We start from the raw sequence: 12,363 nt of genomic DNA on the forward strand, positions 1-12,363 counted from the left end.
TTGCCACATGAAACAGGCCATATAAAGGGGCCTTTTCTATGCCCCTTGCATTAATCCCAAGAATATTCCTTCACTCCTATAGTTTGCCACATGAAACAGGCCATATAAAGGGGCCTTTTCTATGCCCCTTGCATTAATCCCAAGAATATTCCTTCACTCCTATAGTTTGCCACATGAAACAGGCCATATAAAGGGGCCTTTTCTATGCCCCTTGCATTAATCCCAAGAATATTCCTTCACTCCTATAGTTTGCCACATGAAACAGGCCATATAATGGAGCCTTTTCCATGCCCCTTGCATTATTCCCAAGAATATCCCTTCACTCTATAGTTTTCCACATGAAACAGGCCATATAAAGGGGCCTTTTCTGTGCCCCTTGCATTATTCCCAAGAAAACCCTTCACTCCAATAGTTTGCCACATGAAACAGGCCATATAAAGGGGCCTTTTCTATGCCCCTTGCATTAATCCCAAGAATATTCCTTCACTCCTATAATTTGCCACATGAAACAGGCCATATAATGGGGCCTTTTCCATGCCCCTTGCATTATTGCCAAGAATATTCCTTCACTCCTATAGTTTGCCACATGAAACAGGCCCTATAAAGGGGCCTTTTCTATGCCCTTTGCATTAATCCCAAGAATATTCCTTCACTCCTATAGTTTGCCACATGAAACAGGCCATATAAAGGGGCCTTTTCTACGCCCCTTGCATTATTCCCAAGAATATCCCTTCACTCCTATAGTTTGCCACATGAAACAGGCCATATAAAGGGGCCTTTTCTATGCCCCTTGCATTAATCCCAAGAATATTCCTTCACTCCCATAGTTTGCCACATGAAACAGGCCATATAAAGGGGCCTTTTCCATGCCCCTTGCATTATTCCCAAGAATATCCCTTCACTCCTATAGTTTGCCACATGAAACAGGCCATATAATGGGGCCTTTTCTACGCCCCTTGCATTATTCCCAAGAATATCCCTTCACTCCTATAGTTTGCCACATGAAACAGGCCATATAAAGGGGCCTTTTCTATGCCCCTTGCATTATTCCCAAGAAAACCCTTCACTCCTATAGTTTGCCACATGAAACAGGCCATATAAAGGGGCCTTTTCTATGCCCCTTGTATTAATCCCAAGAATATCCCTTCACTCCTATAGTTTGCCACATGAAACAGGCCATATAAAGGGGCCTTTTCTATGCCCCTTGCATTAATCCCAAGAATATTCCTTCACTCCTATAGTTTGCCACATGAAACAGGCCATATAATGGAGCCTTTTCCATGCCCCTTGCATTATTCCCAAGAATATCCCTTCACTCTATAGTTTTCCACATGAAACAGGCCATATAAAGGGGCCTTTTCCATGCCCCTTGCATTATTCCCAAGAATATCCCTTCACTCCTATAGTTTGCCACATGAAACAGGCCATATAAAGGGGCCTTTTCCATGCCCCTTGCATTATTCCCAAGAAAACCCTTCACTCCTATAGTTTGCCACATGAAACAGGCCATATAAAGGGGCCTTTTCTATGCCCCTTGCATTATTCCCAAGAATATCCCTTCACTCCTGGAGTTTGCCACATGAAACAGGCCATATAAAGGGGCCTTTTCTATGCCCCTTGCATTATTCCCAAGAATATCCCTTCACTCTATAGTTTGCCACATGAAACAGGCCATATAAAGGGGCCTTTTCTATGCCCCTTGCATTAATCCCAAGAATATTCCTTCACTCCTATAGTTTGCCACATGAAACAGGCCATATAAAGGGGCCTTTTCTATGCCCCTTGCATTAATCCCAAGAATATTCCTTCACTCCTATAGTTTGCCACATGAAACAGGCCATATAAAGGGGCCTTTTCTATGCCCCTTGCATTAATCCCAAGAATATTCCTTCACTCCTATAGTTTGCCACATGAAACAGGCCATATAATGGAGCCTTTTCCATGCCCCTTGCATTATTCCCAAGAATATCCCTTCACTCTATAGTTTTCCACATGAAACAGGCCATATAAAGGGGCCTTTTCTGTGCCCCTTGCATTATTCCCAAGAAAACCCTTCACTCCAATAGTTTGCCACATGAAACAGGCCATATAAAGGGGCCTTTTCTATGCCCCTTGCATTAATCCCAAGAATATTCCTTCACTCCTATAATTTGCCACATGAAACAGGCCATATAATGGGGCCTTTTCCATGCCCCTTGCATTATTGCCAAGAATATTCCTTCACTCCTATAGTTTGCCACATGAAACAGGCCCTATAAAGGGGCCTTTTCTATGCCCTTTGCATTAATCCCAAGAATATTCCTTCACTCCTATAGTTTGCCACATGAAACAGGCCATATAAAGGGGCCTTTTCTACGCCCCTTGCATTATTCCCAAGAATATCCCTTCACTCCTATAGTTTGCCACATGAAACAGGCCATATAAAGTGGCCTTTTCTATGCCCCTTGCATTATTCCCAAGAAAACCCTTCACTCCTATAGTTTGCCACATGGGACATACCATATAAAGGGGCCTTTTCTATGCCCCTTGCATTAATCCCAAGAATATCCCTTCACTCCTATAGTTTGCCACATGAAACAGGCCATATAATGGGGCCTTTTCTATGCCCCTTGCATTATTCCCAAGAAAACCCTTCACTCCTATAGTTTGCCACATGAAACAGGCCATATAAAGGGGCCTTTTCTACGCCCCTTGCATTATTCCCAAGAATATCCCTTCACTCCTATAGTTTGCCACATGAAACAGGCCATATAAAGGGGCCTTTTCTATGCCCCTGGCATTATTCCCAAGAAAACCCTTCACTCCTATAGTTTGCCACATGGGACATACCATATAAAGGGGCCTTTTCTATGCCCCTTGCATTAATCCCAAGAATATCCCTTCACTCCTATAGTTTGCCACATGAAACAGGCCATATAATGGGGCCTTTTCCATGCCCCTTGCATTATTCCCAAGAATATCCCTTCACTCTATAGTTTGCCACATGAAACAGGCCCTATAAAGGGGCCTTTTATATGCCCCTTGCATTATTCCCAAGAATATCCCTTCACTCCTGGAGTTTGCCACATGAAACAGGCCATATAAAGGGGCCTTTTATATGCCCCTTGCATTATTCCCAAGAATATCCCTTCACTCCTATAGTTTGCCACATGAAACAGGCCATATAAAGGGGCCTTTTCTATGCCCCTTGCATTAATCCCAAGAATATTCCTTCACTCCCATAGTTTGCCACATGAAACAGGCCATATAAAGGGGCCTTTTCCATGCCCCTTGCATTCATCCCAAGAATATCCCTTCACTCCTATAGTTTGCCACATGAAACAGGCCATATAAAGGGGCCTTTTCCATGCCCCTTGCATTCATCCCAAGAATATCCCTTCACTCCTATAGTTTGCCACATGAAACAGGCCATATAAAGGGGCCTTTTCTATGCCCCTTGCATTAATCCCAAGAATATTCCTTCACTCCTATAGTTTGCCACATGAAACAGGCCATATAAAGGGGCCTTTTCCATGCCCCTTGCATTATTCCCAAGAATATCCCTTCACTCCTATAGTTTGCCACATGAAACAGGCCATATAATGGGGCCTTTTCTACGCCCCTTGCATTGTTCCCAAGAATATCCCTTCACTCCTATAGTTTGCCACATGAAACAGGCCATATAAAGGGGCCTTTTCTATGCCCCTTGCATTATTCCCAAGAAAACCCTTCACTCCTATAGTTTGCCACATGGGACATAATAATAAGAATAATAATTCATTTATTTTGTATAGCGCTTTTCATGAAGCCCAAAGGCGCTTTGACAGAGTGCAAAACATAATGCATAACAAAACATGAAAACAACAATTGCAAAAAGAAGAATCAATAGGGAAATATTTAAAGCAAAAGGAGGGAGAAGGAGAAGTGATAGTCAGGGGTTAGATGCTGTGGGTTGAATGTTGAATGCAGTGCTGAACAGGTAGGTCTTGAGTGATGTTTTGAATGTGGTGAGTGAGGAGGAGTCTCTGATGGTGTGAGGTAGTGAGTTCCAGAGGGTGGGAGCAGCGATGGAGAAGGCCCTGTCCCCCCAGGATCTGAATTTGGTCCGGATGGGGGGGGGGGGGTCAGGAGGTTGGTACCAGCAGAGCGTAGGTTGCGGGTGGGAGTGTGTCTGGAGAGGAGGTCAGCCAGGTAGGATGGGGCCAGGTTATGGAGGGCTTTGTAGGTCAAGAGGAGGATTTTGTACTGGATTCTCTGGGAGATGGGGAGCCAGTGAAGCTTGTAAAGGACGGGGGTGATGTGGTCACGGGTCCGGGAATGGGTGAGTAGACGGGCAGCGGAGTTCTGAACATGCAAGTGCAAGACATACCATATAAAGGGGCCTTTTCTATGCCCCTTGCATTAATCCCAAGAATATCCCTTCACTCCGTTCGTTTGCCACATGAAGCAGGCCATATAATGGGGCCTTTTCCATGCCCCTTGCATTATTCCCAAGAAAACCCTTCACTCCTATAGTTTGCCACATGAAACAGGCCATATAAAGGGGCCTTTTCCATACCCCTTGCATTAATCCCAAGAATATCCCTTCACTCCTATAGTTTGCCACATGAAACAGGCCATATAATGGGGCCTTTTCTATGCCCCTTGCATTATTCTCAAGAATATCCCTTCACTCCTCTAGTTTGCCACATGAAACAGGCCATATAAAGGGGCCTTTTCCATGCCCCTTGCATTCATTCCAAGAATATCCCTTCACTCCTATAGTTTGCCACATGAAACAGGCCATATAAAGGGGCCTTTTCTATGCCCCTTGCATTAATCCCAAGAATATTCCTTCACTCCCATAGTTTGCCACATGAAACAGGCCATATAAAGGGGCCTTTTCCATGCCCCTTGCATTCATCCCAAGAATATCCCTTCACTCCTATAGTTTGCCACATGAAACAGGCCATATAAAGGGGCCTTTTCCATGCCCCTTGCATTCATCCCAAGAATATCCCTTCACTCCTATAGTTTGCCACATGAAACAGGCCATATAAAGGGGCCTTTTCTATGCCCCTTGCATTAATCCCAAGAATATTCCTTCACTCCTATAGTTTGCCACATGAAACAGGCCATATAAAGGGGCCTTTTCCATGCCCCTTGCATTATTCCCAAGAATATCCCTTCACTCCTATAGTTTGCCACATGAAACAGGCCATATAAAGGGGCCTTTTCTATGCCCCTTGCATTAATCCCAAGAATATTCCTTCACTCCTATAGTTTGCCACATGAAACAGGCCATATAAAGGGGCCTTTTCTATGCCCCTTGCATTAATCCCAAGAATATTCCTTCACTCCTATAGTTTGCCACATGAAACAGGCCATATAAAGGGGCCTTTTCTATGCCCCTTGCATTAATCCCAAGAATATTCCTTCACTCCTATAGTTTGCCACATGAAACAGGCCATATAAAGGGGCCTTTTCTACGCCCCTTGCATTATTCCCAAGAATATCCCTTCACTCCTATAGTTTGCCACATGAAACAGGCCATATAAAGGGGCCTTTTCTATGCCCCTTGCATTAATCCCAAGAATATTCCTTCACTCCTATAGTTTGCCACATGAAACAGGCCATATAAAGGGGCCTTTTCCATGCCCCTTGCATTATTCCCAAGAATATCCCTTCACTCCTATAGTTTGCCACATGAAACAGGCCATATAATGGGGCCTTTTCTACGCCCCTTGCATTATTCCCAAGAATATCCCTTCACTCCTATAGTTTGCCACATGAAACAGGCCATATAAAGGGGCCTTTTCTATGCCCCTTGCATTATTCCCAAGAAAACCCTTCACTCCTATAGTTTGCCACATGGGACATAATAATAATAATAATAATTCATTTATTTTGTATAGCGCTTTTCATGAAACCCAAAGGCGCTTTGACAGAGTGCAAAACATAATGCATAACAAAACATGAAAACAACAATTGCAAAAAGAAGAATCAATAGGGAAATATTTAAAGCAAAAGGAGGGAGAAGGAGAAGTGATAGTCAGGGGTTAGATGCTGTGGGTTGAATGTTGAATGCAGTGCTGAACAGGTGGGTCTTGAGTGATGTTTTGAATGTGGTGAGTGAGGAGGAGTCTCTGATGGTGTGAGGTAGTGAGTTCCAGAGGGTGGGAGCAGCGATGGAGAAGGCCCTGTCCCCCCAGGATCTGAATTTGGTCCGGATGGGGGGGGGGGGGGGGTCAGGAGGTTGGTACCAGCAGAGCGGAGGTTGCGGGTGGGAGTGTGTCTGGAGAGGAGGTCAGCCAGGTAGGATGGGGCCAGGTTATGGAGGGCTTTGTAGGTCAAGAGGAGGATTTTGTACTGGATTCTCTGGGAGATGGGGAGCCAGTGAAGCTTGTAAAGGACGGGGGTGATGTGGTCACGGGTCCGGGAATGGGTGAGTAGACGGGCAGCGGAGTTCTGAACATGCAAGTGCAAGACATACCATATAAAGGGGCCTTTTCCATGACCCTTGCATTATTCCCAAGAATTACTACTGGAGTTGAAACTTTTCTATGTGCAGCTTTTTGGGAATTCCCCTTATGAGCCAAACAAAAATAGGACCGCAGGTCCTGAAGCTCATCTGGATCAGGAGCAAGAGCCACTCAAACCCCCCACAGACTCCCTCAGACACTGATATTTTAATGCCGTGAACAAACTTTGATAAATCACAGGTGATGAAGGTTGTGATTAAGTTTCATTGAAATTGTGTGCTTAATTTCGAAGAAGAGAGCAAATACCGATTGTGGGGGGTTAACACCTCCCCCCCTCCCCCCCCCCTCTGTAAACCCTGTTAATGTGCTTAGATTTTGATGGTCAATACACTTCCGTTAGGCATCAGATATGAAGCTTCTCGCCAAGTTTCATCAAAATCGTGTGTGTAGCTTAGGAGAAGAGAGCAAATAACTATTTAGGAAAGGGGGGGAACCCCATCGATCCCCACAATGAGCGAAGATTTTGATGCGGCCAATACTCCTTCGTTAGGCATCAGATATGAGCAAACACCGATTTGGGGGGGTCAAATCCCCTCCTCCCTCCCTCCTCCCCGGGTTTTGAGTTGCCCCAGGAGCAAAGATTTGAGTTTGTTTTGAAAGCCGTTAACTAGACCTATTGGCCGATGTATATTCCAAGTTTCAGCTAGTTTCAATGTATGGTCCTTGAGATATGAATGCCAACACATTTTGGGCGGACAGACAGATGGACGGATGGACAGACACCAACGTGATTTCGACGGTTTTCGAAATAAAACTCCAGAATGCATAAACAGATGTTGCTGAAATTTGCAACACATTACCTCAACGTACAAAACATTTACTTCTGAAATTTGCAGCCAATTTCGTCCAGTAGAAGCCGAGAATCGCATTTTCAGTCCCCATGTAAAAGCTTCATACAGAGAAACGATCCTTTATATAAAGGGGGGGGGGGGGGGGCTTTGCACCTCCTATGATAAAACTACTAAAAAAAAAAGTCAAAAATAGGTTCTAGTTCAAAATCACAATTGAGGCTTAAAGTCTATTTTCATCAACGTTGCTTTAAGCCTTTAATATTCAGGCAGATGCCGCTCCAGCTAAATCCAGAGCTGAGCTGTTCTAATCTTGTCGATCCGCTTGTCAGATGTGACGTCAGAGAGATATGTGACGCCCCTTTCATTGCTAGAAACAAAGACTTGGAGGGAAAACCCTGCAGACTTTGGCGCTCCTATGCTGTCACCATAATTCTGTCAGGACGGACAAGAGTGTAACAAGGTTAACCTCAGGGGTCATATAATGACGTGGAATTGCGTACAGGGCCAATGTTTTGGAATGCAAGGTGAGGTGCACACCTTGGAAGCTTAAATGGAAAAGGACATGGAGAAGGCAGCAGGTGATCCAAGTATGAAGGCAAACTATCCTTATGAAGGATCAGGAGGAGACAAAGAAGAAAGAGATGATGAGAAAGAGGAAGCTCCGGATTCAGATGAAGTTGATGTGTTTGAGTTCCAAGAAGTGCGGAGTATTTTGTCGCATGATTCATTTTTCCCAGGATACAATGAGATCGAGCGCAGCTCACCCAAAGGAAATGCCTCTGAATCGGTGACAATGGTGTCATTTTACAAAGCTTGCGCTGGAAACAATGCCAGGGCACTGGAGCTCATCCTCAAACGAGAACTCACGATGGAAGAAGTCAACGAGACTGATATCAACGGCCGGGTTCGTATATCCTAAACTTCGTATGACCGACCTCAAGGGAAAAACCTAAAAATGCAAGAACAAAAGTTATTGTGTGTGTGTGTGTGTGTATGTGCGTATGTGTGTGTGTGTGTGTGTGTGTGTGTGTGTGTATGTGCGTGTATGTGTGTGTGTGTGTGTGTGTGTGTATGTATGTGTGTATGTGTGTGTGTATGTGTGTGTGTATGTGTGTGTGTGTGTATATGTGTGTGTGTGTGTGTGTGTGTGTGTATATGTGTGTGTATGTGGTGTTTGTATGTATGTGTATGTGTGTGTGTGTGCGTGTGTATGTGGTGTATGTGTGTGTGTGTGTGTATGTATGTGTGTATGTGGTGTTTGTATGTATGTATGTGTATGTGTGTGTGTATGTGTGTGTGTATGTATGTGTGTGTGTGTATGTGTGTGTATGTATGTAAGTATGTATGTATGTGTGTATGTACAGTATATATAGGTGTGTGTGTGTGTGTGTATGTGTGTGTATGTATGTGTGTGTGTGTGTATGTGCGTGTGTGTATGTGTGTGCATATGTGTGTGTGTGAGTGTGTATGTGTGCGTATGTGTGCGTATGAGCACAACTGAGCTCCTCACCACATACAAGGCTTTCATCCGCAGCTCAATGGAATACTGTTCTCCCCTATGGGCCGGTGCTCCTGCCTCACACCTGGCTCGGCTTCACGCTGTTGAAACCAAAGCTTTCAGAATTATTGGAATCTCCCGCGATGAGGCTATCTCTGAGGGCCTTTCACTCACTCACCGCAGGCAGGTAGGTGGTCTTTCCGTCTTCTACCGACTCCTCTCCGGCCTTGCACCCCCAGCTCTCTCTGTGCTCTGTCCCCCAAATATTCCTACAGGTCGCACAAGATCTGCCAGCAACCCTCTGATGGTTAAACTGCCGAAATCTCGGCTCTCTGCTCACCTTCACTCTTTCATTCCTCTTTTCTCCCGCCTCTGGAACAAACTCCCCCACTCCCTTCAATCCCACTCCTCCCTCCAGGTCTTTAAAACAGCTGTTCACCACCATCTCTTATCTTCCCCCATCCAAAACCTTGATCTTTTCTACCCCCGCTAATTCACCCCAGATCCACCTTGTTTGAAATTCCAACTTCTTTCCTGGAAGTCCTGGCAGTGTCCATATGTTTTATACCTCTCCCACTGCCCCCTTCCCATGCCTCCCCCCCAAAGCCCTCTCCCTCACACAGATCTGTCGATGTCTCCATGTCTCTCGGTCCCTGCTCTCAAATGTTGTGTTTGTGTCCTTCCCCCTCTCTCCCCATCTTGCCTACCGCTCCCGATGTTATATGTTTTTTGTGTCGGTTTGTCTTTCTGTGTGATTAATGTTCGCTCTTTCACGAGCCTCGATCTTGTATACAAAAAAAAGAAAGAAGTGTTGTGCATGATTACTCCCGCTGGGGAGTAATGCATTCGATCGTGTCCGTCCGTGTGTGTGATCGTGTGTGTGTGTGTGTGTGTGTGTGTGTGTGTGTGTGTGTGTGTGTGTATGTATGTGTGTTTGTATGTTCGTGTGTTTGTGAACAAGATATCTGGAAAAGTTCTGAACGGATTTGGATGAAAGTTGGTGGGATGATTGCCCTTGGCATAAGTAAGAATTGATTAGTTTTTGGTGAAGCTCAGGATATTATTCCAGATCCAGGAATTTTTTGAAGGATTTTTTTTACCATTGGAAGATAGGGCTCCAACTTGACCCACAGCGGGAGTATGCGCTCTACTGAGTGGCGTTCTGTTTGTTTTGTTTTGTCCTCCACATCTCCTTTCTTTCCTTCTTTTCATTTCGCCTGGAACGAAGTTCAGGGGAGCTTTGCGATGGTGCGTCGTTCGTCCATCAGTCCGTCCGTAAACACTTGAAACTTCTTCTCCGAAACCGCTGATGGGATTGCGACCAAATTTGGCACAAATTACATTTGTTGCGTTGTGACTAAAGTTTGTTCACAGCATTTTAAAAAATCAGGCCGTGAGGGGTCTACTGGGGGGTTCCCCCGCAAAATAGGTATTTGCTCTTAACTCAGAAACTACATACACAATTTCAATGAAACTTCACCACAACCTTAATCACCCATGATGTACCAATGTTTATTCAAGGCATTGGAAAAATTGGGGTCTGAGGATGTATACAGGATGGGAGGGTGGGGGGGGGGGGGGGGGGTGAGTTGGGGTTGCCCCCCAAAATATGTATTTTTTTTTGTTTGTTTGTTTGTTTAAAGTCTTATGATTATGTTGGTATGATTCTACATGCTGCCCGGTCTTCTAGCAACCATTGAAATTGGTTTAAAATACCTTTAGTCGGTGTAGTATACTGTTTATTCTACCAGGTGAGCACCAGGGGTATTGCCCCTATGTTTTTGTCTATGGAGTAGTGAATCTTGCAAATAGCGTTTGTAGGGTTCACCTCATTACATCTGGATGGGTTTGAGGGCAGAGATGTAGCAGTTGAAATCCAAATCCCATCCAGGTTCCTCGTGATGACTCCATCTTTGTCTTTTTGTGTTCCTCCTGATATTCCAGTGCTGCATTTGATCAGTTATTTGATTACAAAGGAAATAACTATTGTTTCAGCCCTATATCCCTGAGATGATAATTCACTTCTCTGGTTTGTGAGGATCCTTTAATTTATTATTTAAGCTAAAATCACTGGCCAAAGAGATTGCAGAACCTATAGCTGTTGTGTCGATATGCATGACTCCTACGATGTGTTTGCAAATTATGATGAGTCATGTGGTGTGCCCTGGGGAGTTGTAGTGGTGAATGTCTGTCACTTTGCATGATGGGTAAGCAGAAGGTTCTAAATGACATCCCCAGGGCCTGGGGTATTGTATTATCCACAGGAAGATCGAGGGGTTCGTGTATTGTTTGACTGTTTTTATAAGAGGTCAATGAAGCTGATGAACGTGTCTGTCCAGACAACCTCTGGGGCGACTCAAAAATCACATATTGCTGGAGGGAATGCATAACCATGTGTTAAGCAATAGCACAGGGGGTGTTTTTTGGGGGACGAGGGGGGGCGGTGATTGGTGACGAGGATTGCAAGGGTTGGGGGAGTAACATTTTGGGGGGAAATGGGTCGATTTTTGAATGGGGTGTATCATTACTAGATAAACTGAGAGTCGCATGCACCAGCAGGGTGAACTCTGGGAAAAAGGTGAAATCCCAATTAGAATCACATACAGTATATTGGATGAACCAAGGAAAACCATATATAGATGTATAATAATTGTGCAAATTTAGAAAGAGTTAATCAGTGGATAAACTACAACATATCCACAAGAACAACATGTTCGGCGTTGCATAATTTTGACAAACATAATTTAGGATAAGAACCCACATTGAGTCAATGGAAGAAAGCCATGTGGGACAATGAATCCCATTCCATAGGATTTCTAACAGATGCGAAAATTTTCAAGTGTGGAGGAACCACCCTCATTAATTGTACGTCAGAGACATGATGGAAAAAGTTCAGCATTTTTCAGGTACCATCTGGAAAATGCAATTCCTTTTTTTAAATCCAGAGATCGAGGCTCATGAAAGAGCCGAATAACAGAGGGAAGATGTTTGATGGAGAGATGGAGCAGAGTTAAGATGCAAGAGAGGATGTAGAAATGGAGGGAATTGGGGACGGGACAAGGAACATGTTCAGACAGGAAAAGTTGATAAAGTATTTGATGCAGATCTGCTCAACATTCCTGGAAAAATGATACAAAGTTGATATTATTTAATAACGCTGTCATCGGGGCCCCAATTTAGTGTATTTTGGGCTTTTTTCCCCAGTTACTGCAGAAGTTTAGGAGTTTCACAAATAATTTCGGTGCATTTGAAGAAGGCAATTAATAGTCTATCAATGGGATTTTTTTAAATCGATAAAGATGCGCGTTTAATTATGGAGTTCATGTCATTTGCATAAACAAATTGGGTCCTATCCCATATATAAATTATTAATTAACCCATTCATAAATTGTTCCTCAAATAAACTGTTACGTATGCAAATCTAGAGGAAACTTTGATTACACCCCTCTCTCCTCTCTCAACTACTGTATCAATGTATCATGTCCACACCGTTCCAAATTACACCTGTACCTGTACCTCTGCTCCCACACCACACTCATACTAAGTACAAATTGAAACTTCATTTCCACAATTA

General features: G+C 44.1%; 2 protein-coding genes across 2 annotated transcripts in view; one reads left to right on the top strand and one right to left on the bottom strand.

Annotated features, from left to right (window-relative positions):
* The window catches only part of LOC137433788 (rho guanine nucleotide exchange factor 25), a 278,788-nt gene that overhangs the window by 237,691 nt on the left and 28,734 nt on the right, over positions 1-12,363 (bottom strand). The window lies entirely within an intron of this gene.
* Positions 7,728-12,363, top strand: part of LOC137433803 (photoreceptor ankyrin repeat protein-like) — a 35,945-nt gene continuing 31,309 nt past the window's right edge. The window contains exon 1 of the mRNA XM_068126176.2: positions 7,728-8,195. Within this exon, the coding sequence (XP_067982277.2) occupies positions 7,842-8,195 (354 nt within the window). The 5' untranslated portion in view covers positions 7,728-7,841. The remainder of the gene's footprint in view (positions 8,196-12,363) is intronic.

Source organism: Myxine glutinosa, chromosome 1 (genome assembly GCF_964187855.1).
Source record: "Myxine glutinosa chromosome 1, kmMyxGlut1.1, whole genome shotgun sequence".
Taxonomy (NCBI): Eukaryota; Metazoa; Chordata; class Myxini; order Myxiniformes; family Myxinidae; genus Myxine; species Myxine glutinosa.